The following is a 27,882-nucleotide window of genomic DNA, read 5'->3' as shown; positions in this document are numbered from 1 at the left end:
TAATAATGGTTTCAGGCAGGAATCGCCAATGGATGCTAAAACTAGTGGGCACAGGTCTGATGAGAAATAGATAGCTACCTCGTCTCAAATTATCTCCCTGCAAGATACTTCATAATTTCAGAGGAGAAATAGTAACTTGCAGCAGAGAAACCTGGTGGACCCCACCTTAATCAAGTGAACAAAGTTACCATTGCCATGAACGGGGCAAATCGACACCACGAGCCTCTGGACAAAGACCCGGGTCACTCTAGTGTCCCTGCCAAACTTCAAACGAGGACATCCCACAAAATAACTGGCTAGTGCTCACCAACGTGTCAAGGTCACAAAAGACAGAGAAAGACTGTGGAGCTGTCCCAGATCAAAGGAGACTAAGGAGACATGACAGTTAGATGCCATGCGTGATTACGAGCTGGATCTGAGACCAGACAAAGGACGTTAGTGGAATAATTGGTAAAATTCCGTGAAGATCTGTAGATAAGATAATAGTACTGTATCAGTGTGAATTTCCTGATTTTGCTCATTGCACTAGGATTATATAAGTGAATGTCTTTCTTTTTAGGAAATACACAGTGAAGTATTGAGAGACAAAAAGAAAAAGAAAAAGCAGTGGCTAAAACAATTATTTCTCACAGTTTTGTGGGTGGCTGGACGTTTCTCTACGGTTCTCATCAGGCCTGGTTGCATTCACGCATGGGTGGGCTGCGCTGGAGGACTCACACGTTGGGAGCTGGTGATGAGTTGGCTGGGCCTCGGTTCTCCTCCACGTGGCCTTTCACCCTCAGGTGGCCTGGACTGGCTTCCATACAAGGTGGTCTCAGGGCCGCACTCCAAGAGGATGAGGGCAAAGCTGCAAGGCGTCCTGAGGCCAGGGCTCTGGAACCACCCTGGTGGTTCTCTTCCCACATGCTATTGGACACAGCAAGTCCCAGGGCCAGCCCAGATTTATGGGTGGGGAAATAGACTCCACCCTTCACAGGAGCAGCAGCAAAGACCGTGTGACAGTATTTAATTTCCCACCGTGTGCCCATCAAGATTTGTTGTTAGTGCTATCAAATCAATTCCGACTCCCAGCGACCCTATGTACAGCAGAGCGGGACCCTGCCCCGTCTTTTTGCACCATCCTCTCACCTTCCGGTGCCGTGTCAGACAACGCTCCACTGCTATTCATAGGGGTTTCATGGCCATTTTTTTCCCAAGTGGGTGGCCAGATCCTTCTTCCTAGTCTATCTTAGTCTGGAAGCTCCACTGAAACCTGTCCACCATGGGTGACCCTGCTGGTATTTGAAATACCATTGACATAGCTTCCAGCATCACAGCAACATGCAGCCGCCACAGTGTGACAATCAACAGACAGGTGGTGTGGTTCCCTGACTGGGAAACGAACATGAGCCATGGTGGTGAGAGCGCTGAATCTTAATCACTAGACCACCAGCCCATCAAGATACATGGGAGCAAAGGCACCCTTTTTCAGGCCTCTGTCTGCCTCTCCCTGATGTCAGGTTCTCCCCATGCAGAGCCAGTGTCAGAATTTTTACATAAAAGGAGCATAGGGAAGAGTCCATTTGGAAGAGGTTGGTTAGTGGACTTGTTTTCAAACTGATCACAAAGCAAATTTTTTTTATTGAGGTATATTTACATGCAGAAAAATTCACTTTTTTTGGCATATAGTTCTCTGAATTTTGACACATGCATGCAGTTGTGTTACCACCACCACAATCATGCCCCTGTAGTCAGCCTCTCCTCACTCCCAGCCCCTGGCAACCACAGATCTGTTTTCTGTTTGCCTTTTCCAGAATGTCATATAAGTGGAATCATACAGTATGTAGCCTTTTGAATCTGGCATCTTTCATTAATCATATTGCTTTTGAGATTCTCCCATGTCGCATGAACCAGCAGCTTGTTCCCTTTTATTGGCCAAGTAATATTCCATTGTATGGATGTACCAGAATTTATTTGTCCATTCACACATTGAAGGACAGTTAGGATAACTAGGCTAATTGTCTAGTTTTTGACAACTGTGAATAGAGCCACTATAAACATTTGTGTGTAGGTTTTTGTGTGAACATAACTTTTCATTTCTCTAGTGTAAATACCCAGGAGTACAATTGCTGGGTCATACAGTAAGTATATACTTAGCTTTATAAGAAACTGCCAAACTGTTTTGCAGAGTGGCTGCACTATTTTACATTTCCACTAGCAATGTATGAGACTCCCTCCAAATCCTCATCAGCACTTGGTATCGTCAGCGTTTCTTATTTTAGCCATTCTAATAGGTGTGTAGTGGTGTCTCGTCGTGGTTTAAATTTGCATTTTCCTAATGAACATTGATGTTGAGCATCTTTTCATGTGCTAATTTTCCATTCATGTATTTTCTTTAGTGAAATGTCCAAATTTTTTGTAGACTTTTTGAATGGAGTCTTTGTTTTCTCATTATTGAGTTTTGAGAATCCTTTATATGTTCTAGATACAAAGTCTTTGTCAGATACATGTTTTGCAAATATTTTCTCCCAGTCTGTAGCTCACTGTTTTTTTCTGCTAATGGTGTCTTTCACAGAGCACAATTTTAAAATGAAGTCCAATTTATCAATATTTTCTTTCACAGATAGTGTTTTAATGTATCTAGGAAATCTGTGCCTAACCTAAAGTCAGAAAGATTTTCTCCTGTGTTTTCTCCTAGAGGTTTTATAGTTTTGAGTGGTACATCTAGGTCTATAGTCCATTTTGAGATTTTTTTTGGCATAAAACATGAGATATGGGTTGAGGTTCATTTCTCTAGTTGAGAAAATGATTGCAGAGAAAATTCACTAGGATTGTGTGTGTGTGTTTTGATGGCTGGGGGGCAGGAGGGGTAATAGAAATCACCGAGGGGTACCCAGCTGGGCACCAGGCCTGGGCTCCCAGCCTTCCCATGGGCAGTGGGCCATCAGGCAGGCCCCATCAAAGAGAAAAGCCTTCCATGGACCTTGCCAGGCCTCGTGGGGTTACTGTTTAACACCTTGGGAGAAAATGAGCTTTTCTTATAACCACTGAGGGTTTGCATGTTACTCCAAGGAGGTCGTGCCAACATGACCTTTGTTGTTAGGTGTACGGTGGGTGAGAGCCCCTGCCTGCCTCTTGGACTCCTTGCTATTGAGCGGAACCTGGTAAGATGCTGGAACACGTTTCTGCAGGGCAGGGAGGGAGCAGGGCCTGGCAGAGCCTTCAAAGCAGAGTCCAGAAATGAGAGCAGGATTTGTAGGCCTGACACGAGCAGGGGGGACAACGCTGGGAATGCAGAGGCCGGGTGGTGTGGGTCCGCTCTCCCGGGTGCACAGCTCGTGCCTTTCTCTCCGTGGTGAGAGAGCCCATGGGGGCTGTGCTTGGTCTCGGGGCCAGCCATTCTACGTCTGGGCTTTCCATCCTGAGGAGATAACCGAGCACGTGGACAGGCTTTGCCACACAGCTTTATTTAGGATGGCAGAAAATTGTCAACAGCCTAAGTGTCCAGGGACTGATGAAATGAACTCCGGGCTCATTGTCCCAGAGGGATGTTGTGCAGCTACGTAAGGGGTGACGCGAAGGTGCTGGTGTGGTCGGGAGACTGCCTGTGAGAGCCCGCTGGGGAGGAGAGTGGGTCATAGGACAGCACGTAGCTACAACGAAGGCGTTTTTGTAAATATTAGATGTTTACGTAAGCATGTATATTTCATTGTTTACCTTAACACTTTCACAGCCAGTTCTTTCTGTGACCAGCCCTTAATCCCTGCACCTGGAGTGTCAGGGTTTTATTTTAATCAGAAGTCCTGCCCTCTTCTCCTACTGGACCTTTTTTCAGGTCCACTGCCAAAGAGCCAGGAGCTAGGCAGGGGATGGCTGAGGTGGGGTGGAGAAGGAGGGCTGGACCCACAGGAGAGGCAGAGGGGCAGCCATCTGCAGGGGCAGATGTGGCGGGTGGCCCCACAGCAGGCTGTCTGCCTCTGTCCGTGTGTCTGGCAGTGGCAGAGGAGGGCTCTGTAGTTCCGTTCACACTCCCTGGCTCCCACTACCACAAAGGGCACTTGTCTGCAGGTGGCTCCTTGGGAATGCATGGGTTTAAAATTTTATTTGTCGTAGTACGGTTTATTAAAATGAAATTTTAGGCTGAAGGCCACTGTATAAAACAGATATGCACAGAGGTGCTCCGTAAAAGGAGGTGGTGGCCTGGGCTCTGTCTGTTAGGGACCCCCTTGTCTCCCCACACATACACACCCAGCCCCTGCCTCATCTCAGAAGAAGATATGCGACCTGGAGGAGTATTCTGTGGCCCTGGAGAATTAGGAGGCAGCTAAGCTTCCTCTGACCAGGTGACCCCTCGGGGCAGGGAGCAGGGCTGCTGTTCTCCCATCCATCCCACACCCAGTTCCCGGCAGGCTCAGAGGAAGTGCTGAGCAGAAGGTTTGGTTAGCATACTGCCTCCTGTGGGGCACCATCAGGGCTGTGCAAAATGCCCAAAGCAAGTGTATGGAGCTGGATGGATGGATTCAGGGGTGATGTTCAAAAGATTTAACAACTCAGTGGTCCTGGCTCTGATCAACCATTAGTTGCTACGATAGAAGGTGGAATAGGGTTTCTGACAGAGGCGCTGGGGCAGCTGAGGCATTGAGGAAGGCACTCAAGGGACTTCAGACAGTGGCAATTTATCACCCAGGATGGAAGTATTTATAGATTTTAGCTGACATGGCTACATGTCATCCATCCATAGATGATTGGATGAACAGATAGATAGATGGATGAGTAGAAAGATAGAAGGAAGGAAGGAAGGAAGGAAGGAAGGAAGGAGGGAGGGAGGGAGGGAGGGAGGGAGGGAGGGAAGGAAGGAAGGAAGGAAGGAAGGAAGGAAGGAAGGAAGGAAGGAGAGTGGATGAGTGGAAGGATGGAGAAGGGATGTATGAGGGAAAGGGAAAAGAATAGAAGGAAGGATGGAGGATGGATTAGTGGGTGGATGGGTGGAAGAAAACGGATGCAGGAATGACAGATGGATGAGAGAAATGACAGAAAGATATGTGGAGAGGTGGAGAGTGAGAAGGCAGAAGGATGGATAAGTGGAAAGGTAGAAGAATGAATGGACAATGGAAGACAGAAGGAAGGAAATGAGGGCAGATGGAAGGATGTTTGCACAGAGGTTGGGTGGATTACGGAGTAAAGCCCGTCGGTGATGGCCTGGTCTTGGCTCTGGACGCCCACAGGTAGTTTCCTGGTGCCCTACATCATCATGCTCATCGTGGAGGGAATGCCTCTCCTGTACCTGGAACTGGCGGTGGGGCAGCGCATGCGGCAGGGCAGCATTGGCGCCTGGAGGACCATCAGCCCCTACCTCAGTGGTGTCGGTATGTGGGCCCTCCCCCACCCTCTCCCTCCTGGAGACCCCCATACTGTATCCTGGGCAGCACGGGGTGGGGTGAGACTCCATTGGCAAAGCTGCTGGAGCGAGGGGCAAGCATGAAGCCCAAGAGAGAGCCCTTAACTGGGGTGGACTGACGGCCCAGGAGGGGTGCCATGGAATGTGGGCCGAGAGGGGCTGGGCTTCTTACCTACAGGGCAGTGAGAAAGGGAGGATGCACACCCCCTGGGGAACTGATAGCACATTGCTTCTCTTCTCTGGGCCTCAGTTTGCTCATCTGTGAAAGGGAAATGCTGACCAGCAATAACTCAGTGTCGCAGCTAGCAACCCTCTGGGAATCGTGTAACTGCTCCCTGTTAACTATTAAGAAGAACATCTCTCTCTGCAGTGAGCACCCACTATGTGCCAGGTGCTAGCCTGTACAATGGATGTGCATGAGCTCATTTCATCTTCACACCACTGGGAGGCTGGGGGTGGGGGAGCATTAACATCTCCAGGGTCGGGAAGCAGAGGCACTCGTGGCTGTCAGAGGGCGCTGCCTGACATCCGGCCTCCCCCGAGTCCCTTCACGCCAGTGCCCGGGAGATGGTTAACCTGCCCTGCACAGCCCTCCTGTTCCAGGGCTGTCTCCCCGGCAGGAGGAACCTTGACCAGCAATGCTCATCCCTCCCGCCCCGAGAAAAGAAGGCAGGCAGGAAAGCAGAGTGACATTTCAGGAGCAAGGAGGGCGTCGACTTGGACATGACAGTCTCAGATGCAGAAGACATGCGCCCAGTGGCCTCAGAAATCATCTCCAAACCTGAGATGATTTTGCCTCCTCATCTTGAATGGCTGTTACTTTTTAACTCAGAGTGTGGTTTTACAATCTGCCCAAGTAAGCAATCACAGAGGGCTTCTCTGAGGCAGCATTTGCTGCGTAATAGGAAAGATACCAGATGTTTGTGCCAATCAGGGGTGCTGTGAATGTTTAACCACTGGCTCTCAAGGTGGTTGGCCTGGCTGTAGCATTTACTGATCCTGGCAGTGTAAATATTCCCACCATGGCCAATTTCAAACTACGAATGGATGTCCCAGACTGTGGGGTTGGACAGAGAGGCGCACAATGGCTCTGGGGGACCAGAGCGGGCCGGCTCTAGAACACCCCTGGTTGCCACCCCTCCCTCTGCTCTGTGGGCCCCTACCCCAGTTCCCCACAGGCCTGACCAGGTGGGGCAGTCCCTGTCCCCTCCACTCCTACACCCCTGCTCCCTGCCACCATGGGGCAGGTTTGGTCCAAGTAACCCAACTTCAGGTAGTGAGCCAAGGAGGGGGCAATGGTAATGTCTGGCATCAGGGTGGCGCTTGGCAGGGACAAAGTTCTTCTCACACTAGGTCTGAATCCTAGTTCTGCCACTTAACAGCTGGGTGGTCTGGGCAAGCTCGGTGCCTCGGTTTTCTCCTCTGTGAAATGGGGATAATAACGCCCACTTCGCAACATTTTTCTGAGGACCTGAGGCACATCAAGTACTTAGTACAGCAGCTGGCACTCAGATCTCAAACACATGTCATCAGCCTCCTGTCCCAGAAGATGGGAGGGGGCAGGGGGGAAGAGACTAACCCTTAGAGGGTGCTCGCAGGTGCCTGGTCACGGTTCACCATCTCACAAACCTGCTGACGGAGGTTTTGCCATCCCAGGGCAGTCACCGCAGGCGTGACCTGGGGGTGCGCACTGACAGGGCCACCGCGGCCTTGTCCAGGCGGGCGGGGAAGGGCCGTCCTCAGCCTGCCCTCTGCCTCCTCGCAGGCATCTCCAGCGTGGTGGTCTCCTTCTTCCTGTCCATGTACTACAACGTCATCAACGCCTGGGGTTTCTGGTACCTCTTCCACTCCTTCCAGGTGAGCGGAGCCTGCGCCAGAGCCCGAGCGGGAAAGGGAGAGGGGAGCAGGGCTTCCCACGGGGGACAGCCGGGAGGGGCCGCCCTCCGGGAACGTGTGGAGGTTGAGGGCAGCAGCCCCTGGGGAGCCAGGAAGTGGTGTGAGGGCTGGGGGAGGCGCTGAGCACCCAAACCAATGGAGGGCTTCTGAACCTGGGCTCTGTGGACCCCTGCAGTCGTAAGCCAGATTGTGCACGTGCATGTGCATGTTTCTAGGGAGCAGTGCACGGCTTTCATCGGGTTCTCTCTGGAGGATGTGACCTCCAAAATATTAAGAACCACTGCAGAGTGGGCCCAGGGGGAAATCTGTGGAGAGACCCCATGAGGAGGGATTCCACCAACCCACAATACAGCGCCGGCCTCCCTCCTCCCCCTCCTGCCTCCGGTCACCTGTCCTCCCAAGTTTCTAACTCCAGGCCGAGCCTCTCCTCTTCCCTGCAGACCAAGAGTCCTCCCAGAAGGCCCGCTGTCACCCCTGTAACTCAGTAGGGGCTATTCCCAAAGAGAAACATTTTAAACATGTGTTTCTGATTATAACCTTAGCTGACGCTCGTTGTAGAAAATGTGGAAGGGCTGAGAATTGTGGAGAAGAGCGAGCCCTAATTCCTCACCGGGAGGTGGTCTTTGCATCCAGGCCAAGAGGAAATTCCCCTCCACTGCCCACGTTCATTTCTTGCCCTCGGCCCCTGCCGTTCACCCTCAGGGACCCCACCCCACTGCCCCCACTTGCCTTCCAGCAACCTCCTCCATCTCAGCCTCTTCCCAGATGGGAAAAGAGGAGGGGGAGACGGTAGCGAACTGGGCAGATGTCTCACCCTTTGCACCCTTCACAGGACGAAAGCCGGGCAGGGCTGGCCACGCACTGTGAACTAACCCCAACTTGTGGGGTCAGTCTCTGGAGCACTGGGGCACAGCCTTGAGTCTTTGGGGCCCCCAGAATGGCTGGGGGAATGACTTCAATAACCAGGACTTGGCATCTACACTGGGAAGGTGCTACACCCTACTCTGGCTCCCCAGTCAGCTCTGCCCAGGTCGCCCCATTGGAAACTGCCCTGTGTACATCCCTGGCAGGAAAGACTCTCTGCCCTGAGCTTAGCTGCCTCCCCTCATCCTCTCCCTGGCTCAGCCTAGAGTTCCATGAAGACTGGCCAAAATCCTGCCTCTCCTCCGCCTTCTGAGTAGAAACAGGGCAGCTCCTCTTACTCTCCAGCCTGGTGATCATTTCCCATCCTCTGTTCAGGGCTGTCATGTATAGTTGGGCAGGTTGTGCACTGCACAACGACACTCCAACTAAGGGGTTACCATACACGTTGCAGGCATTATAGATCTGTATTCTTATTAAGACAGTTTTCCAAAGGTGGAAGCAACATGTCCTATTCTAACAAAATCAGAATAATTTGACCATCTTTCAAAGGTCAAAATAAAGTGTCTCAAGAAAGGGTGCACCTTTTTTTAACCCTCAGGAGTATGAGGGCCAGCAATTCCTGAAAATCACTTGGCCATTCATTCATTCTATCCTTCACAGTCCACAAACTTCTCCCTTAGTCCCTTGCTTTGGAGCCTCCTCCATGGTCACATAGTAACAGCAGCAGCAGACAGTCACTTACACTTGCTCTGGGCCAGGCAGAGTCGCGAGCACTTTAGAAGTATTCACTCACGTAATCGTCACCACGACCCTGTGAGGCTGAGAGCACTGAGGACCTGAGGCAGAGGGCAGCCAAGCAGCTGTGACTCAGGCCTTCAGGCTTTCCAGCCTCATGTCCAGCCTTTCCCAGCAGGAGCACTGGAGCCATTACAGATGCAGATGTGGGGACCCCAGCCTGACCACTGATTCCACCACCAGCTATAGTGAGGGCTGGACCCAAGTCTTACCCACGCCAAGACTTGCTAGGGACTTGTGGAAATAAACAGACCACCCGGTGAGAACAAGGAGAGGCGTTTATTCAGAGCTGCTATAGCGAGGGAGTCAGGCAGGTAGAGCAGTGGGAAAGCATGTTAGTGGAAGAAGGGAAGGCTTCAGGCGTGCCCTGGTTGGAGGCTGTGGGCATGGGGAAGCTACAGGTGGGCTATATATGTGACTGATTAGGTGATTAGGGGAGCATGTTTGGCTTTCTATGGTTGGTCCCCAGTTGGAGGGAACACAAGTTGGGGAAGCTGGCAGTCAGTGATCAAGTCCTGACCGTTCTGGGCCGATTACTGCAGACACTGTGGTTTGAGTCCCTGGGCTGGTTGCTGCAGAGGTTGTGGGTCAGAGTTCCATTGCATAGATGCTCTGGCCATTGTCTGTTTGATTCAGTCTCTCAGACCCACAACAGAGTTCAGTAGTCTTCAAAAAATTCCTGTAAGATGGCAAGAAGTGTGGAATCCCGTCCTCATGCTCCTCTCCCCTCCCTGCCTCCCTCCTGTTCCCAAACCCCATCTGTGCCCTTGACAAACCCTGGAATTCCCTGTCTACCTTCAGGTGCTCTGGCCACCTACCCTTTGGGGACCAGTGCCCTTCTCTTCCATGAGCCCCATATCAGAGCCACCTCCCATCCTCCCCACCCCAACCTTAGGTCTCAGCCCTCACCTCTCTGTATAATGCTTGTTTTGATCCCAAAGGATCCCCTGCCATGGTCTGTCTGCCCACTGAATGGCAACCGCACGGGCTACGATGAGGAGTGTGAGAAGGCTTCCTCGACGCAGTACTTCTGGTACAGGAAAACCCTCAACATCTCACCATCCATCCAGGAGAATGGGAGTGTGCAGTGGGAGCCTGCACTGTGCCTCATCCTGGCCTGGCTCATGGTGTACCTGTGCATCCTGCGGGGCACTGAGTCAACCGGCAAGGTGGGACGGCCAAGCATGGGGCTGGTGCTCTGGGTGGGGGGGAGGGTGGGCAGCCGCCTCTGCCCTGCTCTGGACAATGGCAAGAGGTTGCCTTCTGCAGTCAACTCTAAAGATGGCGGGGCTTGAAGTTGCAACCCTAAATCTCGAAACTAGTACTTTCCCACTACCTAAAAGGATGCGCATTTCTGTACCAGCCAGCCCCAAATCCATACTGTCCAAGTGGCACCAAGCAACTAGAGAATGAGTTTTGCCTTCTTTAAACTTTACATGATTGCAGATGTCCCTGAGACACCCTAGCCACTGGCCTTCAAACTTAGCTGCACATTGATATCACCTGGAGAGCTTTTAAAACTCTGATGTCTCAGTCCTACCTCAAAGGTTCTAGAGTAATCAGTGTGGGGTGCACCCTGAGCAATGGGATTGTAAAAGCTCCCCAGGTGATTCTAATGTGCAGCCACGTTTGAGAACCTCTGCTCTAAGCTGCTTTCAATGCAGAGCTTTTGGGCCCGATTCCCCAGGTTTATACTCCTGCTAGAGCTGAGATGTTCCTTTCACTCTAATCTGCTCCATGTAGACGGTTTTCTTGGAGTGTTTCCATCACCTGCCATCTTCCTCAAGCTTCAGCAGATGCCCCAGACCGCTGGCAGGCCCCACCTCATACTCAGTCACTCCTCATGGCAGATCCACCATGGGTTGGGCACGCACATTGTCTCAATCCTGCGACAGCCCTTCATGATGGATTTCATTGTCCCACTCACCTGAGGCTTTGAGAGGTAAAGTGACCTGCCCGAGGGCACAAACTGTGAGAGCAAAGCTGGGCAGACCCAGCTTCGCCCCAGAGACTCCCTGTTGTCTTGGTTTGGTGAGCCACCTTCTGTTGGCTCTCGCCACACTTTCCATGATTTAATCAATCCCAACTTTTCCCTTCTGAGGTCCTAACAGTCCACCTGTCCTCACCCTCCTGACCACCTGAGTTGTGTCCTCCAGCCCCACCATGTTTTTCTTGAGGCATCAAGACCAGAACTACCCACGGTATTTTAGGTACCCTGTGACGACTCCAGTACCATGCCTGGTAGGATGTTTTCTTTTGGTTTCCAAGACACCGTGATGGCCAGCATCTTAGCCCCGAAAGCACCCCATCCCACAGCCAAGCTGAGAGCCAGTGAATCTTTCCCAGGGGAGCTTAGAGCCTGCAGCAACTCACTCTGTCCCATCTTGAAGCTTGGCTGATATTTTGTGCTCATATAGAAGGTTTTTGCAATTTGTCTTTGCCAGATTATTATGACCATGATCCCAAAGATCTGAGGGCAACATCTGCAAACTTGGAGATTTAACAAGGCCGTCTCTTTTCCAGATCATTTATATGTGTGTTAGATGAAGTCACGCCAGGAAAACTTATCTGTTCTTTATTTCCTCTGCCGAAGCCACACCCATCTCCATGATAGAAGTGCCCCAACAGCATTATTTATGGGGATTAATTTTGTTACAGACTGTGTGCCGTTTCCTGGCCTCCTCTGTTGGAATCTCCTTTTTGTCCTCCAAGAGTTTTTGTAGATTGATGAGAAATGGTTTCTCCCAAGGGTTTAGGCTGCATCGTGTGTCCAGCCATCGTTCCAGCTTCCCTGATGGGGAAGGAGGGACCCTGGTTGAGACTCGAGAGAGCCTCTGGGAAACATGGTCACCCACAAGGAAGGAGGGAGATTCCAAGGGCTTTCCCTAAGTGTCCTCTGGTTATGGACATTGGTCACCCTCCCCTGTTGTCCTTTGATTTCCTTCAACTCACTGTCCTGATGCCCTCTCTTTCCACTTGTCCATCTCCATCTTGAACCTGATTTATTGTTTTGTAATCTTGGGTGGATTTATAACTCTTATCAAGTTACCATGACCTCAATTAAGAATCAATGATAAAAGACACACCCCACCTCTGCCTGTTCTTCCCAGGGTGAGAGGGCACAGAGCACCATGCCACTCTGGTGGCCTTGGAAATTCATGGGAAGATGGTGCCACGCCTCAGCGAATATGGAGGGCCGTGTGCAATTCAGGTCCATCTGGACATGAGTCACCAGCTGTATTTCTCACAGGAGGACCCAAACTTTAAAGGAACTAATCTCGCAACAGTAAATCTTGCAAAGTATTTCTTTGCTTTACATAAGATGCTCTGGTGAACATATGAGTTGATATACAGAAAACATTCCAGTCCTGCATGGCCATACGTGCACTTTAAGTCTCTATTCTAAGGCTTTGTGAAAATTAGAATTACTCAGAGTATAAGAGACTACTGCTGAACCACCCTGAAAACCAAAGATAAGACATCATTGAACTTGAGATGCATCAGCAGGAAAATAAGATTCAGTTGACAAAAAATTCCATTTATGTGTGGTTTTAAAGCCCATGGAAGTGAGGCCTTTCATAAAAGTCACATCATTGAATTTCTATTGTATGTATTATAGGGACATTGTCCCCGACATCAAATGTCACTTCTTTTCCTTTACGAGCACTCATGGCCAAGCTTCTCTCAGACCCCAGTCCTGGGAGATCTGTCCTTCCTCCCAGGCCCCGAATTTTTTTCCTTTTAAAGATAATATAAATCTTGTAAGTGATTGTGCTTCCTGCTTTGCTTGGGCCACTAGGAAGCTCAGAGAGGAATCTGGCTCAGAAACTGGATAGAACCTCATACACATATTCTGTGGGCTGCCTTTTCCTTCGGGCTCATCTTACTGTATTGCCCACATTTTCTTTTTGCACTGATTTCTTCTCTAGCAATTAAAAAATGTTAATGTGATAGATATATTTTTGTGGGCTGCCTCCGATCCTTTCTGGAATAGGGTTGGGTGAAGGGAAGATGGAGGGCAGAGGCCTCACACCTGTTTCCCTCTTCTCTACTGACTCAGAGATTTCCTGGTGGTTACAGACCTGGCAGCTGCATCCCCTCACCCCACCCCCACCCCTCAGCTCACACTCAGAACCTGCATCTGACCAAGAATTCCAGTAACTTTTTCAGCTTTCAGTAGCTTGAACACCCAAGACAGTGTGGTGTTTCATAGGGACAGCTGGTCTGTCCTGGGCAAAAGGGCCCTATGGTCCCCATATCTCCAGGAGGCTGACTCTGCCCTCTGGTGCCCGCAGGTGGTGTATTTCACTGCGTCCCTGCCCTACTGCGTGCTCCTCATCTACCTGGTCCGGGGCCTCACACTCCATGGAGCCACCAATGGCCTGGCATACATGTTCACTCCCAAGGTACAGGCTGGAAGGAAGGGGGCCCTGAGGGCACCCCCATCCATCCGGCCACCTTCCAGGATGCGTGGAAAGAGGGGAAGATGGAGGGTGGGTGAAAGCTGTGTTGTACCCACGGAGTTTGGTGTGACCCCAGCAGGCTGTGGGAGGGTTGTGGATTACCTGTGGATACTGGGTCGCCTCCTCAGACCGGCTGTCCCCAAGCCCTGTTAATTCTGGGGCAGTAAGTCTTTTGTCCACCTCTCCTCCTCGTCCTCACTGCCCCCAGCCGAACGCTGCCCCAGCCCCACCTCTAGCCTCCTGTCCCCCGTCTCGCCCCACCCCTCCTTCCAGCCTGTGGACTAAGTTATTCGCCGTGAGCATCACTCCAGGCATCTCAGCCTCCTGCACCCCTCTCCCTACAGGGGCAGATCTACACTCCACAGGATTTTCCATGATCCCTCCCCAACCCACCCACTCCTCAGGCTCCCCGCAGCCAATACTCATCACTGGGGGGTGTGGGGGGCACTATTGCCTTCGGGACAGGACAAGTTCTCCATTTAGCAAATCTGGCCCCTAGAAACAAAATGACTGTGGCAGCCTCCCCCAAATACCGCCCCCCCCCAATGACATTCTAAATGCCTCCTAATGTCAGCGCTGGGGTTCAGCCCAGACTGAGACCTCCACCACCAGGCCACACCACCTCCATCTCTGGAGGCCCAGACTGGTGCAGTGCCTGGGTCATGGATCGGGGCCCAGTACCTTTTAAAATTCTTTTACCCTACAATTTTCAATTGCACACCTCCTATGGGTAAGGAGCTGCGGAGGATGTGACATGAGGAATGCGTGTGTTTCATCTGCTGGGGGATGGACGGGCACCAGCCAGGGGCCAGGAGAGCTGCGCTCCAGCCCCAGGCCTGCATCTGGCTGGCTGTGTACCATGGGCAAGGCCTTCCCCTCTCTGGGCCTCCGCCTCCTGCTGGCCTGAGAGTGTGGGATTCACGCCTGGGGTTCATCAGCCCTATCCCTGCTATCCAGATGGAGCAGCTGGCCAACCCCAGGGCCTGGATCAACGCAGCCACCCAGATCTTCTTCTCGCTGGGCCTGGGGTTTGGCACCCTAATCGCCTTCGCCAGCTATAATGAGCCCTCCAACAACTGCCAGAAGCATGCCATCATCGTGTCCCTCCTCAACAGCTTCACCTCCATATTTGCCAGCATCGTGACCTTCTCCATCTACGGCTTCAAGGCCACTTTGAACTATGAAGACTGCTTGAACAAGTAAGACTGGGTCGCCCCAGTGAGCCCCAGGCCTCAGGGGGGAGGTGAGTCTCCGAAGCTCCAAGCTAAAGGGGGCACTGAGAAGAGATGGACGCCCAGAAGTCAAGGACTCTGGGGCAAAGGGCACCAGCTTTGCAGCCCTCAATCCAGGGTTCAAATTCGGGCTACCTCCAACACCACCAGTAGCTGACGGGCCTGTGGCAAGTCAGCGTCTGCCTGAAGTGATGTATTCAAAGCACTTAGCACAATAGGGCACTCAGCAAACAAACCTTTGTTTCTCCTGTCCCATCTCCCCACCTCAGCAGTAACCAAGAGCTCTCCAGCTGAGCATGGAGGTTACAGAATCTACTTTCCCAAAATACGAGAAACATCATCCGAATGCACACTGTCCAACAGAGTAGTCGCTAGTCACAAGGGGCTATTTACACATTTAAATGTAAATTAATTAAAATTTTATTAAAATTAATTTAAATTTTTATTTAAGTTGATTTTCATTTTAATATAAATTTATTTAAATCAGTTCCTCAGTTGCACTAGCCACGTTTGAGTGCTCAGTTGCCACATGTGGCTAGTGGATACCATATTGGACAGCACAGATGTGGAACATTTCCATCATCACAAACGTTCTATCGCACAATGCTGGTCCAGAGGTTTTTTTAACCTTGCTGTGTGAGTTTGATTCCTTTGTCATCTCTGTTTCTGTCTGAGGCTTCTTCAAAGCCATTCAAAATCACCCTGACCTCTAAACGGTCACCAATCGACAGATTCTCTTTGAGCGACCTCACCTGACCAGTAAAGAAGAGGCAGAGGGGAGCCCAAGCTTCCAAGAGGGTGTGGCGATGGCGTCCCTTCTCATCAGTAAAGGTCAATCTGATGCTCTGCTCTGCAGGGTGATTCTGCTGCTGACCAATTCCTTCGACCTTGAAGATGGCTTTTTGACAGTCAGCAACCTGGAGCAGGTGAAGGACTACCTAGAGTCCACCTACCCAAGCAAATACAGCAAGGTGTTCCCACAAATTGAAAACTGCAGCTTGGAATCGGAGCTGAACACAGTAAGGCGCTGGCAAGGTCGGGCTTGCTTCTCTCCACACGCTTCCCAGGGGCTTTTGGGAGTGGCCTTAAGAAAGTGCACTCTGGGGGATGTGCAAGTCCCATGAAAATCAAGAAGACTGACTTCTTAGGGAAGGAAGCCTTGACCACTGCTCTCCCCAGGTGCTGCGAGAATCCTAGTTATTACAGAGCGCCTTTGGGCTCTCCGTGTCCTCTCTTCCTTTTCCTTCTCTCTTTTTAAGTTTTAAAAATACAGGAAAATATAAAGAATAGTATACCAAGCACCCATCTATCTACCAAGTGAATGAACAATTGTAAACATTTTGCCATTTGGGGCTCAGATTTTTTTATATAAAACATTTCAGGGACCAAGTTAAAGTCCCCTCTGTTACCGGCCCCAAGCTCTCCCTGCTCACCAGAGGCAAGAACCTTCGTTTTGACATGTTTATTACCCATATATATTCTTAAATAATTTATTGTTTCATTGGCAGTTTTTACATGGAAATGTGTGGTCCTGGGAGACATCTTTCTCATTCAACATTTTATTTTTGAGATCTGTCCATAACAATAAGTGTGGAATCTCATTTATTCATTCTAAGTCCTGCATTTTATTCCATCACACAAATATACCACAATTTGTTTATCCATTCTCTTACTAATAGACATTCGGGTTTTTAAAATTTTTTTGCTACTAAAATCACCCTTATTTACATTTTACAGAATTATCTTTGCTATACTGGGCCTCTTATTTTTTCACATTAATTTTAGGATCAGTTTAATAAGTTCCATGGGGGAAAAAATCCCTTTAGGAATTTTTATTAGAATTGCGTTGATTTTATAATTTGTGTAATTTGTCAATTTTATTAGAATTGCATTGATTTTATAATTTCATAATTTGGGGACAATTAATATCTTTTGAATTGTGACTTTTGATTCAGGAACATGCTTTATTTCATCATTCACTCAGATCTTCATTTATATAATTCTTCAACTAACTTTCTCCGTGAATATCTTGGCCCATCTTTCATCAGCTTTATATCTAGTTACCTTACTGTTTTGTTGCATTGTGAGTGGTGTCTTGTTGTTCCTATTTCTATTAGCTTTTTTTGTGTGTGTGTGAAGAAGACCAGCCCTGAGCTAACATCCGATGCCAATCCTCCTCTTTTTTTGCTGAGGAAGACATGCCCTGGGCTAACATCCGTGCCCATCTTCTACTTTATATGGGACGCTGCAACAGCATGGCTTAACAAGCGGTGCGTTGGTGTGTGCCCGGGATCCAAACTGGCGAACCCCAGGCCGCCGCAGCAGAGCGTCTGCACCTAACCGCTTGTGCCACTGGGCCGGCCCCTATCAGTGTTTATTTTTGTTGCAAAAGAAAACTAAAGATTTTTGTGTGTTGATCGTAGATCTAGCAACTTTGATAAATTCTCATTAATTCTCATATTTGTCTATATATTTGCTTCAGTTTTCTATGTAAACTCATATCACCTGCAGATATAATTTTGCATTTTTCTTTTCAATCCTTGTGTCTCATTCCTTTTTCTTACAATATTTTCTAGGACTTCCAGCACAATGGAAATGGAAATGAGAGTAGGCATATTGGTCTAATTCTTATGTTTAATGTAAATACTTCTAGAGAGTAACTCTAGAGATCACTTTTCAAGAAGAGAGAGTAGCGAGGACTGTAGCTCTGGTTGCCAGCAAGCTTCCTTGGAGGGTTTTTGGCACCTTGTTTCATGGGCAGAGCCATTCTAGGTCATCTCATGGATGAGGCAACACTGTTTCCCTGGCCCCCTACTCACCTGGCCTGTGGCATGACCCTCCCTCCCTGACAGGCCTCAGATCCCTATCCCCAGCCCCCAGCCTTCAAGGCCTAGATCCCATTCAGATGACCCATGAGGCCTTTGGCTTTGGCTCCTGTTCAGTGCTCTCATTTCAAATTTCCTTTCTGTCTTTGGCACCTGGGAATTTTTCTTGCTTACTTTTTTTTTTTCCGCTGAGGAAGATTGGCTATGAGCTAACATCCACTGCCAATCTTCCTCTTTTTGTATGTGAGCTGCCACCACAACATGGCCACTGACAGACAAGTGGTGTAGGTCCGCACCCGGGAACCGAACCCAGGCCGCCAAAGAGGAGCATCCTGAACTTAACCACTAGGCCACCAGGGGCTGGCCCTCCTTGCTTACTTTTGAGCTTGGCTCAATGTCAAAGAATTGTGTGGTCCTTGATTTATTTTGACTTTTTTTCCTATTGTGTTTGTTCTTTATTTTTTCCCTCCACTTTACTCTCTACTGATTGGAATTTGCATAGTCTATTTCTCTTCTTGAAATTTTCCTATGCATGTTTAACAAAGTCTAAAGTTAAACAATATCTTGACTTCCCTTCCAAACAGTACAAGGACTTTAGAACACACTCGTCTCATTCTTCCTGCTGTAAATTCCATTTTTGCTCAGTTCTGTCTTTTAAACCCGGAGATTGGATGCTGTTATTTCATATGACAGTGTCTGTATTCACCTGCACGTGTGTCATTTGTTGTGTTCATCATTCTTTCTTGCATCCCAGCTGTCTTCTGGGTTTTTTTCCCCTCCCTTAAAATGCATCATTTACAGCAGGTTTCTTGATAATAATTTTTCTCAGGTTTTGTTTGTATGTAGATGGCTATGTTTAGCCCTCACTTTTTAAAGACAGTTTTCCCCTGAGTAGAAAATTCCAGATTTACAGTTATTTTCTCTCAACATTTTAAAGATATTTGCCTTGTGATCCTGGCTTCCCTTGTTGCTGTTGAAATATCGCTTCACTCTTTGTAAGCCCCCAGTGCCCCAGCTCTCTCTCTCTCTGACTTCTCTCTTCATCTTCCCTTTGTCTTGGGCCTCTGCATGGGTATATCTTTATTCATCCCGTCTAGGCTTGGATGAGGTTGGGCTTCCAGGATCTATGGGTCCATGTTTCTCATCAGTTTTAGAAAATTCGTGCCTACTATCTCTTATTCATTATTTCTCCTTCTCTCTGTTTTCTCCTTTTAGAATTTCATTTAGACCTTCTCATCCTACCGTACATGTCTCTTGATTTGTATTTTCTTTTTCCCCATCTTTTTTTTTTTTTTTCCCCCGCTTTAATGGATTCATTCCTGGGATATATCTCCCAGTTCACTAATTCTCTCTTAAGCTGCAAGTGGTATTTAACTGTCAATTGAGCCTTTTAATTCAACAATTTTTTAGATACTATGTTTTTCCCAAATTTACTGTTCATTCCAATAGTTTCTTGTTATCTGTTTATCTCTGTAATTTTATCTCTTGTTTCTTTAAACACGTCCTGGGTGGCTATTCCAATGGTGGCCGTTGACAGGAGGGTGAGAGCAGTGTGCCCTCAAGGGGAGGAGTGTTTTATCGCTGACACTGTTCAGAATTGTTGGCTCGTGATAATGAGAAAAGGCAGACCAACTTTAGTAGATTTTGTCCTTGTTTTAAATTCTCTACAAGTGATCACCCTCTTATGGTCTGTACCCAGGGCTGACGCACCCCACTGTCCCTGTTGGTGTACCATTGAGCTGACCTATATTCGGAATCCGACAGTCCAACATCTGCCACTCCTGGGGAAGGGTGTTCTAAATCTTATTTCTTATTCTTGCTGACTTTTCACTTGTGCTGGCTTGTCTTCTTGTGGGTTTATAAATCTCTGTTTGCAAGCTCACTGCTTGATCATTCTGGTGGTTCTGTGGGTCTAAATGGAGGGCTTCTGGTCTTTTGCTGCTGGTAACCAGAAGGCCCCCCGACCATGACCCCTCTCAACCCCTTCAGGGGATTTGTCTTTAAGCAGGAGTTCCAGGCTCTGTTTCCACAGCTCAGTATCCCTAAAGCAGTGTTATCACCGCAGGGATCTGAGCAACCCTGACCCTCCTGGTGGCTACTGGCCAGGCCAGCCCCCTACCATCTGGCTTCTGTGGCTCTGGCTCCACCATCCCACCTCAGCTCCCAGCCACTGAGACCTCAGAACACCTAGGCAGTCATAATATTAGAAGCAGAAATTATCCAAGCATTGTTTTATTATATTTTATCCAGAATTTGTGTGAGTTGGGGCAGGAGAGGGGAACTCGGTGTTCCAAGTTGACAGAAATGTCTCTTCACACTTTGCAGATAGGAACTCCTGACGACTCACATTTCTGTCCAGCCCAGCTAAGCCTGCAGGGCTGGTCTGCGGATGGAAGATCCAACCTCAGAAGGTGGCTTCTCATGGCCAATTCCAAGGTCCCCCAAGTTGCTTAGCACTGGGTGTGTTAAGGAGTCACAAGTCCCCCGGGTGTGTAACTGGTGTCTCTCACATGGACAGGCAGTCCAGGGCACTGGCCTGGCTTTCATCGTCTACAGTGAGGCCATTAAAAACATGGAGGTGTCCCAGCTGTGGTCAGTGCTCTACTTCTTCATGCTGCTGATGCTGGGCATGGGGAGCATGCTGGGCAACACGGCCGCCATCCTCACCCCTCTCACCGACAGCAAGCTCATTTCCAGGCACCTGCCCAAGGAGGCCATCTCAGGTGAGTGGGCCAGCCCGCACTGGGATGTGGGGGAAGCAGGCGGATGAGCTGCCTCAGAGGCCGTGTGCTTGTCGAGGTGGCCCCCTGGGGCTGTGGCCCCTCATGGCGGTCCTGCCGTGGCTTTCTCCTTGTCCCAGGCCATCTGGGACCTGGTACGTGTGGTGCACCCCATGCATCTGGTTTTCCACATCATGGGGAAGTGAAGTGGCCACCCACCCCTTGGGTAGAGGCCAGACTCCCCAGCCTGGCACTCACAGCTCGCCAGGCTAGGAGAGAAACCTTTTGTCTTTGTTTTCATTGAAGTATAACAATTATAACATGCACATTTCTTAAGCACAAACTCAATGAATTTTACATACGTATCCACCAAGTAACCACCGCCTGGTCAAGACACAGAGCGTTTCCACAGAGAGCCCTTCTCACCCCTCCCAGTCAGCGCACCCCACCCCCAGAAGTCACCACATTCTGACTGCCACCACTGTAGGTTTGTTTTTCCTGTTCTTGAACTTCACATAAATGAAAGCACACAGTCTGTAGTCTTTGTGTCTGTTGTCTTCACTCAAACTCTGTCTGTGAGATCCACCCACATTGTTGCAAGTAGCAACTGTCTGTGCTTCCTCACCTGTGTGAGAATCCATCGTAGGACCACACGCTGCAGCTCATCTACCCGTTCTGCTGGCAGTGGACATTCGGGTTGTTAGGGAAGGAACCTGTTTTTCCGATCATACCTCTTCTGTTTCACTCCGCCACCCATGTGTGCCACTCCAACGTGGCGGTGTCCGGAGGACCATATGGCCACCCACCCCCCTTTGATGACGCCATTCCACCACATCCAGGACGTCCCTCCTCCCAGCCTGAATCAAACCCAGCTCTTATGCCAGCTCCTTGAAGCCCTGACCTCCCGGTTGGAGCTGCCCACCCTCTGTTAGAGCCCCCTAGCTCTTAGCATCCCACCTTGCACCTGCTCTTGATAGCCAGCATTATGTGGGCCTTTAGCTCCCAGCCAGCACGTAACTAATTCTCCTCGTGTGTCCCCCTCGGGATGGCGGTGGGGCTCAGTGGCAGGTGGTATAGGGTGTGGCAGTGGAAAGGGCAGGTGGGAGCTTAGAGTCAAATACTTTCTGGGGTGCCCAAGAGGGGCAGCCAAAGGAGACTGGGGCAAAAACCCAGGTTCTGGAGGCAGAGGGGCCTGTGTCTGAATCCCAACTCTTCCACTTACGTGCTGTGGGACGTTGGGAAAGTTACTCAACATCTCTGAGCCTTGGCTTCCCCATCTGTAAAAGACGCCTTCTGATACTTGCCTCAGAGGCTTAAGGATCCAATGCATGGCAAGTGCCTGGGGCACAGCAGGAGCTGGAGAAACATCGTTTTTTCCCCTCCCCTGCCTGCTCCCTCTTCTGCTCAGACAAGAGTCCTCTCTAGCAAGTCCTGAGAGGGGTGCCCGCAGCTCAAGCCTCCTCCCCCCATTCAGCTCCCATGAGCTCAGGGGCTGAGTTGTTGGATAAACAGCATCACCAGCCCCACAGCCTGGTGAGATCCCCCTGGGACAGCAATGCCCACACTTTCTGTTTTCCATTGAGCTTGGTGCCCCCTGCAGGACAGCTCTGTGAATTAGCATTAGTCACTCCTGCTGACACTTCTTGGGACACCTTCCCCCCAACACAGACACATGTGGCACACACATGCAGAGAGGCCATCCGTGCCAGCTCTTCTACCCACGTGGATGAAACAGTTGGCCAGAGTCCCCTTGGGGCCCGTGGCTCTGCTGCCCCGTGGAAGACTGGGTGAACAGGCGGGGGGGCTCAGGCGGGTGAGCAGGCGGTCTTGTGGCCCAGGTCTGGTGTGCCTCAGCAGCTGCGCCATTGGCATGGTGTTCACCACGGAGGCCGGCAACTACTGGTTCGACATCTTCAACGACTATGCTGCCACGCTGTCCCTGCTGCTCATCGTCCTGGTGGAGACGGTCGCCGTGTGTTACCTGTATGGGCTGAGGAGGTGAGGCCCCGCCCCGACAGCTGCACCACGAAGGCCACAGCCCACAAGAAAAACCACGGTTTCTCAGTGTGCACTTCACTTTTTCTTTAACTTGGCATTGTTTCTTGCCCCCAGATCCCAGCTAACTCTCTGCCTCATTTCCACCCTCAGTTTCCCTTCAACCAGTATCTTCTCTCTTCGTTTCCTATATTTTTACTTGTTATTGTAGGATATTTGCCTCTTGACCCTGCTGGACCCCAGCGGCTGACTGGGGCAGGGAATCGTGCCTCCGAGCACTAGACACTCTGATCATGGGCCAACATCAGTGTTTTTTAAGCACGCTGACCACAGTCCAGTTGATAACTCACATGCCTTAGAAAATCTGGCAAATTCAGGATGTCAGGTTCTCATCCTGGTGCACAGTGCAGCCCTGGAACGTTTTAAACCTCCCCGGGTGACAAATGTGTGGCTGGGCTGAGAACCGCTGGTCTAGAGCAGCTTTTGTGCAGCAGAACCACTTGGGGGCTGCTTCACACACTGACCACCGGGCCGCACCACCAAGGAGGTCTGGGGTGGGATGGGGGGCAAGAATTCACATTGCTAACAGGTTCCCAGGGGAGTCCTCTGGGGGCCACTGGTCTAGAGAGCTCTGCTGCTCTGAGGGTGGCCCCAGAGTAGCAGCACCAGCTTCATGGGGGAGCTTGTTAGAAATGCAGGGTCCTAGGCCCCCAGCCCCGCTGAATCAGATCCTGCACTTTAACGTGTTCGGGGGCTGAGGCACATTACACTACGGGAACCACTGCTCAAATGTGAGCCCGATTAGAAGGCTGTGCCAATTCGTTGTCCCCCCTCTCCTCCCCAGTCTTTCTGATCCTCCAAACTTGGGGGGAAGGGGGAAAACTCTAGGAGCCAGGCTCCTTGAGCGGTATTCCCCCTGTGTCCCTGGAAGCACTAGGGTCCCGTGCCGTGCTGAGGGCCTTCCACAGGCAAATAATTTCAGGACATAGCAAGCTGAACAAAGCCGGAGTTTCTCCCCAGGAGGACTTCTCAGTGCCTTGAAGACAACTGTGAATCTCAAAGACGGGTTATAATTTGCAGTATTTCCAAAATTTTTGTGGTCATGGCTTTGATCCTCCTCGGCCCTCCCCCAAAACAGCCACTAGCATTGTGAGGACATTGGTCTTAGAGTGACTGACTTTCCCTGTTTTCCTGGGACCGAAGGGTTTCCTTGGATGTGGGACTTGCAGTGTTAAACCCGGGAGAGTCTCGGGTAACCTGGGACAGATGGGTCAGCTCGGAAATGCCTCTCTAGAGGGAGAAAGAGATTGGTCACCTGAGAGGGTGGGTGTTTCAGGGTAAAGAGAGAAGGTTGGGGAGACAGGAACAGAACCTCAGGCCCCCTGGAGGCGCTGGAGAAGGGGCACAAGTCCACCCAAACGAGGTGGTGGTAAGTGGTGGCGAGGGAGGGATACACAGAAGGTGCTCTGGGGATTTTGTGAGCAGACTGAGCCGAGAATGACCGGAAGGGAGTCCCTCTGCTTGCTCAGGGGACAGCGCCATCTAGTGACCACCTAGTGACAATGCCATGCTGCCTTTTTTTCCTGCAGCCAGCTCTTCCCACCCTCCTGTATCCAGGAAAGGGATATGCAGGGGATGTGAAGAGACAGGAGAACCCCAGCACTTTCTGCCATGTGTAGTCCTGAAAATCCCAGGTGTTCATGTTATGCACATGAGTCTTCGTGGCCTAGAGCCTAGGGACTGGCTAGGTCAGTGGCAGCATGGGGGCAGGTAGTGGTCTCTACAGTCTTACGTGGGAACTCAGGACATACCACAGGTCCAAGTGAGGCAGGTGGCTGTGGTTGCAGCTGGTGAGGGTCCCACCCTGCCCCATCTCTGCCCCTCCTCCATGGCTGCCTCTCCTGCCGTGGGGAGCAGTTTTGAAGTCTGTGGACTGGAGGTAGGACACCAATCCGGGTTCTGGGCCTGGGTCTGCCACTAGCTGGGTACCCTCAGGCAAGTCACATCACAGGCCCAGGCCTCGGTCCCTTCCCCTGTAAAATGGGGAGGTAGCTGGGTCAGCATTTCCCCAAGTGCTGAAGATACTTTCCAGACTTATTTGTGTGTGTGTTAGAAAAATATGTGGTTGGCTTATCAAATCCATGGTAAAATGGATGCTGTTGTGCTATGGCTAGATTTAGGTAAAAGAGTCAATTTAAAGAAAAGAAAAAAGAGACAGTTTGCAGACTTGATGGAGATCACAATGGTGGTCTGCGGGCAGCAGCTCCATTTGGGAAGCTCTGCTCTGGCTTCTCTCCATGCCAGCTCCCACGGGCCATGGCCAAGGCACCTCCAGTCCCAGGTCTGGCTCTCCCTCTGCCCCAGAAAACCTGCTCTGGTTTCAGGGGACAAAAGAGATTCCCCCCTGGGGGCGTTTCTAATGGGCAGTAGAGTCACTGATAGACAGCAGGGTGGGAGGGGTGGGGCAGAGTTGCCCTTGGCGTCCCCCGGTGTTGACTGGCTGACAGATGTCCCGCCACGCTTTCTGTTGCCGCCGCCCATGGGAGCTGCCCTCTGGTCTACACTAGCAGCCTTCATCTGAAGGCCAGCACGAGGAAGACGTCTTCTGGGGTCCACTTATCTGTGGGGTGGTTGCTTTGTCCCCGCTCTGTGGCAGCCCCAGCCCTTCTCCCCTCCCCATGCCCAACACCTCTCTCCCCAGAAGGAATCAGGGAGGGCCCAGTGGTCATGTTCAAACATCAGTGGTGCCCAGAACAGAACCTTTCTAAGCAAAGAAGGATGTGCAAGCTAGACCCCCTCACCCTGACAACATGGATAATCCAGACTTTCTCTCCCTGCTTTCCAAATAGATTTGAAAGTGACCTTGCGTCTATGACTGGCCGCACTCTGAACTGGTACTGGAAGGCCATGTGGGCCGGTGTGAGCCCCTTGCTCATCATCAGCCTCTTTGTCTTCTACCTGAGTGACTACATCCTCACGGGGACCCTGCAGTACCAAGCCTGGGACGCCTCCCAGGTACCTGCTGTCTCGGGGCCCCCTAGCTCACTCGAGAGCACAAGCCTTTAGTTTTCTGAAACCAAGGAACAAACTGTCTCCATGGAGTGGGCAGGTTGTGTGTCACAAGATGGAAACATCACCCAGGTTTTTGAAAACACTCAACCCAAGACAGCAGGGCTGGGCTTGGAGTCTTTCCACATGTGCTGCAGGAAAGAGAGTCAGGTTTCCTACAGCGCTAAGGCACTGGTTCCCACCTCACAGGCAGTGCACTTCTCCTCAGCCAGCAGGCCCCTGACCTCCTTCCACTTAGGCCTCTTTAGGAAAGGACAAGCAAGCCTGGAGGGCATGGCCCTGGCCCCAGCCCAGACCCCTGACCCCTGGCTGGGACCCTCCAGGAGCCTGAGTGGAGCAGGGGACTTGGGTTAACACTTGAGTTGCTGGATCTTGGGAGGGTCTGGCTCTGGGTGAGGCTGAGACGGAAGGGGCTCACTCACGGCGCTGGGCTGCGGCTGTTCACCAACCAGAAGGGCAGTGTGTCAGTGTGTTAACAACCAGGACAGCCGCATCGGTGCATTCAGCCTGAGGGTCAACTCTGGCTGTCCAGACACAGACACACTGTTGTAGAGAAAATCTACTTTTTGAGGACAGTAATATTACTGGCCAATTTGGACTTCTTTTCCTGTGGGTAGAAAACACTGTCCTTTAGCATATAGTGTGTGGTGTGTGTGTGTGTGTAGAGAGAGAGGGGTGTGAAGGACCCAGAGCACCAGCTCACACCACTCCACGCAAGCACGTGACCTGTGGAGGCAGAAGAGGCGCCCCCCATCCAGTTCCAGCAGTGGTGTCGAGTGGGGCATCTCAAACTGTGGAGGACCTGGGTGTTTTCTCTAATCCATAGAGACTGATGCTTTAGTAAAATGCAACAACGAGTTACTTGAAAAATTGAATGCAAAAAGATATACAAAATACAAGCACCAATTATTTATTACATTCAACAGACACAAGAGTACGCTGTCAAATTGCTAAAACGGTTTTTTAAATGCTTCCTCCCAGTTTCTGTACTTGTCAGTACAGAACAAAAAGAGTAACAGACATGTAAAAAAAAGTTTGTGGGCTGGTTCCCGCACCACACTTTCAGTGGCGTTTTGATTTATAAACCACATTTGGTTGACAGCAAACATCTACTCCCCTGGACATAGCTGTCCCCTGGTTCCCTTATGGAAAGGTGGCATTTATTGGCGTTTTGGCCTCATTTCTCATAAGTTTTGATGTATTTTCATTTAGGGAAACATCCGTTTTCCCAACTAAGTCCAGAGGTCCATCAAGACTTCTCCTGAGACTAGAGCTGTGCTGTTCCATATGGTAGCCAACAGCCACAGATGGCTATTTAAATTTAAATTCATTCAAGTTACATAAAATTTAAAATTCAGTTCTTCAGTCTCAATGGCCACATTTCTAGTGCTCAATAGCCACCTGTGTCTGGTGGCTGCCATATTGGACAGCACCAACATGGCACATTTCTATCCTCCAAGAGTTCTGTTGGATAGTGTGGGCTAAGGTTAGCCCCTGCATTTAGGTGCCCTGAATGGTGCCTCACACATAAGGCTCTGGATTATTCTTGTCGTTACTCTTTATGGGGACCTCCGAATAGTAGCTCTACGCACACTGGTTGACGTTTATGGACGAGAAAGAAGACAAGGGGGCATTAGTCTACCCAGCATAGACCAGTGAACTGCAGAGCCAGGCGGCCCCCGGTGTAAGGATGCCCAGCCCCATATGCTGTCTTCCCACCGCACACAGCGTCTCTGCCAAGCCAGGGGCCTGGGGCCTGGAGGGCGCTGTGCTCTCAGAAGGTTCTGCTTGGGGAGGTTCTCTGCTGACACTCAGCTTCTCCTTTCAGGGCCAGCTTGTGTCCAAGAATTACCCCACGCATGCACGGGCCGTCATTGGGCTACTCGTGGCCTCCTCCATCATGTGGATCCCCTTGATGGCCCTGGGGACTTTCATCATGCGCTGCCTCAGGAGGGGAGAGACAGCCCCCGTGGCCTGAGAACAGCTGTCAGCAGCTCACTGTTCTACAGCTCGGATTTACAGCTAGAGCCTCCTCGGCTGCTTTTTAAAATATTTCATCCAGAAGTACTCGGCCCATCCTCCTCCTGAGTCTATAAAGAAGAATCAGGAAGGTGTGGAGGAAGAAGACACCCTCCGGAGATCCCACACCCCACCCCTGAAGCGGCCCCTTCTCCCCTCTGCCTCCTTCGGAGGTCGTATCATGCGGCCTGCTTGTCACCAAACAGGCAGGCTTTTCAAGGCCAGTCTTGAAGACGTTTGCTTTCTTGATTCTAGGCAAGTCTCAGAATTAGGGCACTCTGTGCACTGAAATTTGACTATAATTTTTATGGAATAAAATTTAAGCTTTTTTTTTCCTGAAGAGATCCCAAAATATTAGAGGGCAATCATTTAGATCAGTTTGAAAAGGAGTTTTTTAAGTGCCTGACATATCTGAATGTGCAAAATTAGTTCTCTTTTTTGAGTCATAGTGAATACGCAATTGCTGTGTTCTCCTTCATTAAGAGGACTGACTGGCCATAAAGAAAGAGGGCCTTTGTCTGGGGCCTACAAAGGAGGTCACTGTTCTCTAATCTGAGGTCTCTCACAGTGGGTCCAGGACCAGTCCTCTCTACAAAAATTGCCACAACTATAGTTTGCAACCCCAAA

General features: G+C 50.4%; 1 protein-coding gene across 3 annotated transcripts in view; it reads left to right on the top strand.

Annotated features, from left to right (window-relative positions):
- Positions 1-27,214, top strand: part of SLC6A20 (solute carrier family 6 member 20) — a 37,102-nt gene extending 9,888 nt beyond the window's left edge. The window contains exons 2-11 of one of the 3 annotated variants that reach the window (XM_058549527.1): positions 5,205-5,345; positions 7,143-7,234; positions 9,874-10,101; positions 13,228-13,338; positions 14,353-14,594; positions 15,484-15,646; positions 19,971-20,175; positions 22,011-22,170; positions 25,017-25,182; positions 27,065-27,214. In XM_058549527.1, coding sequence (XP_058405510.1) covers positions 5,205-5,345; positions 7,143-7,234; positions 9,874-10,101; positions 13,228-13,338; positions 14,353-14,594; positions 15,484-15,646; positions 19,971-20,175; positions 22,011-22,170; positions 25,017-25,182; positions 27,065-27,214 — 1,658 coding nt within the window. The remainder of the gene's footprint in view (positions 1-5,204; positions 5,346-7,142; positions 7,235-9,873; positions 10,102-13,227; positions 13,339-14,352; positions 14,595-15,483; positions 15,647-19,970; positions 20,176-22,010; positions 22,171-25,016; positions 25,183-27,064) is intronic. The other 2 variants (XM_058549547.1, XM_058549537.1) reach the window with 2 other exon arrangements.
- Positions 27,215-27,882: the final 668 nt, after the last annotated feature.

The sequence above is a fragment of the Diceros bicornis genome, chromosome 2, assembly GCF_020826845.1.
Source record: "Diceros bicornis minor isolate mBicDic1 chromosome 2, mDicBic1.mat.cur, whole genome shotgun sequence".
Classification (NCBI taxonomy): domain Eukaryota; kingdom Metazoa; phylum Chordata; class Mammalia; order Perissodactyla; family Rhinocerotidae; genus Diceros; species Diceros bicornis.
Note: the sequence above shows the minus strand (reverse complement) of the source record. Positions and strands in the feature narration are given on the sequence as shown.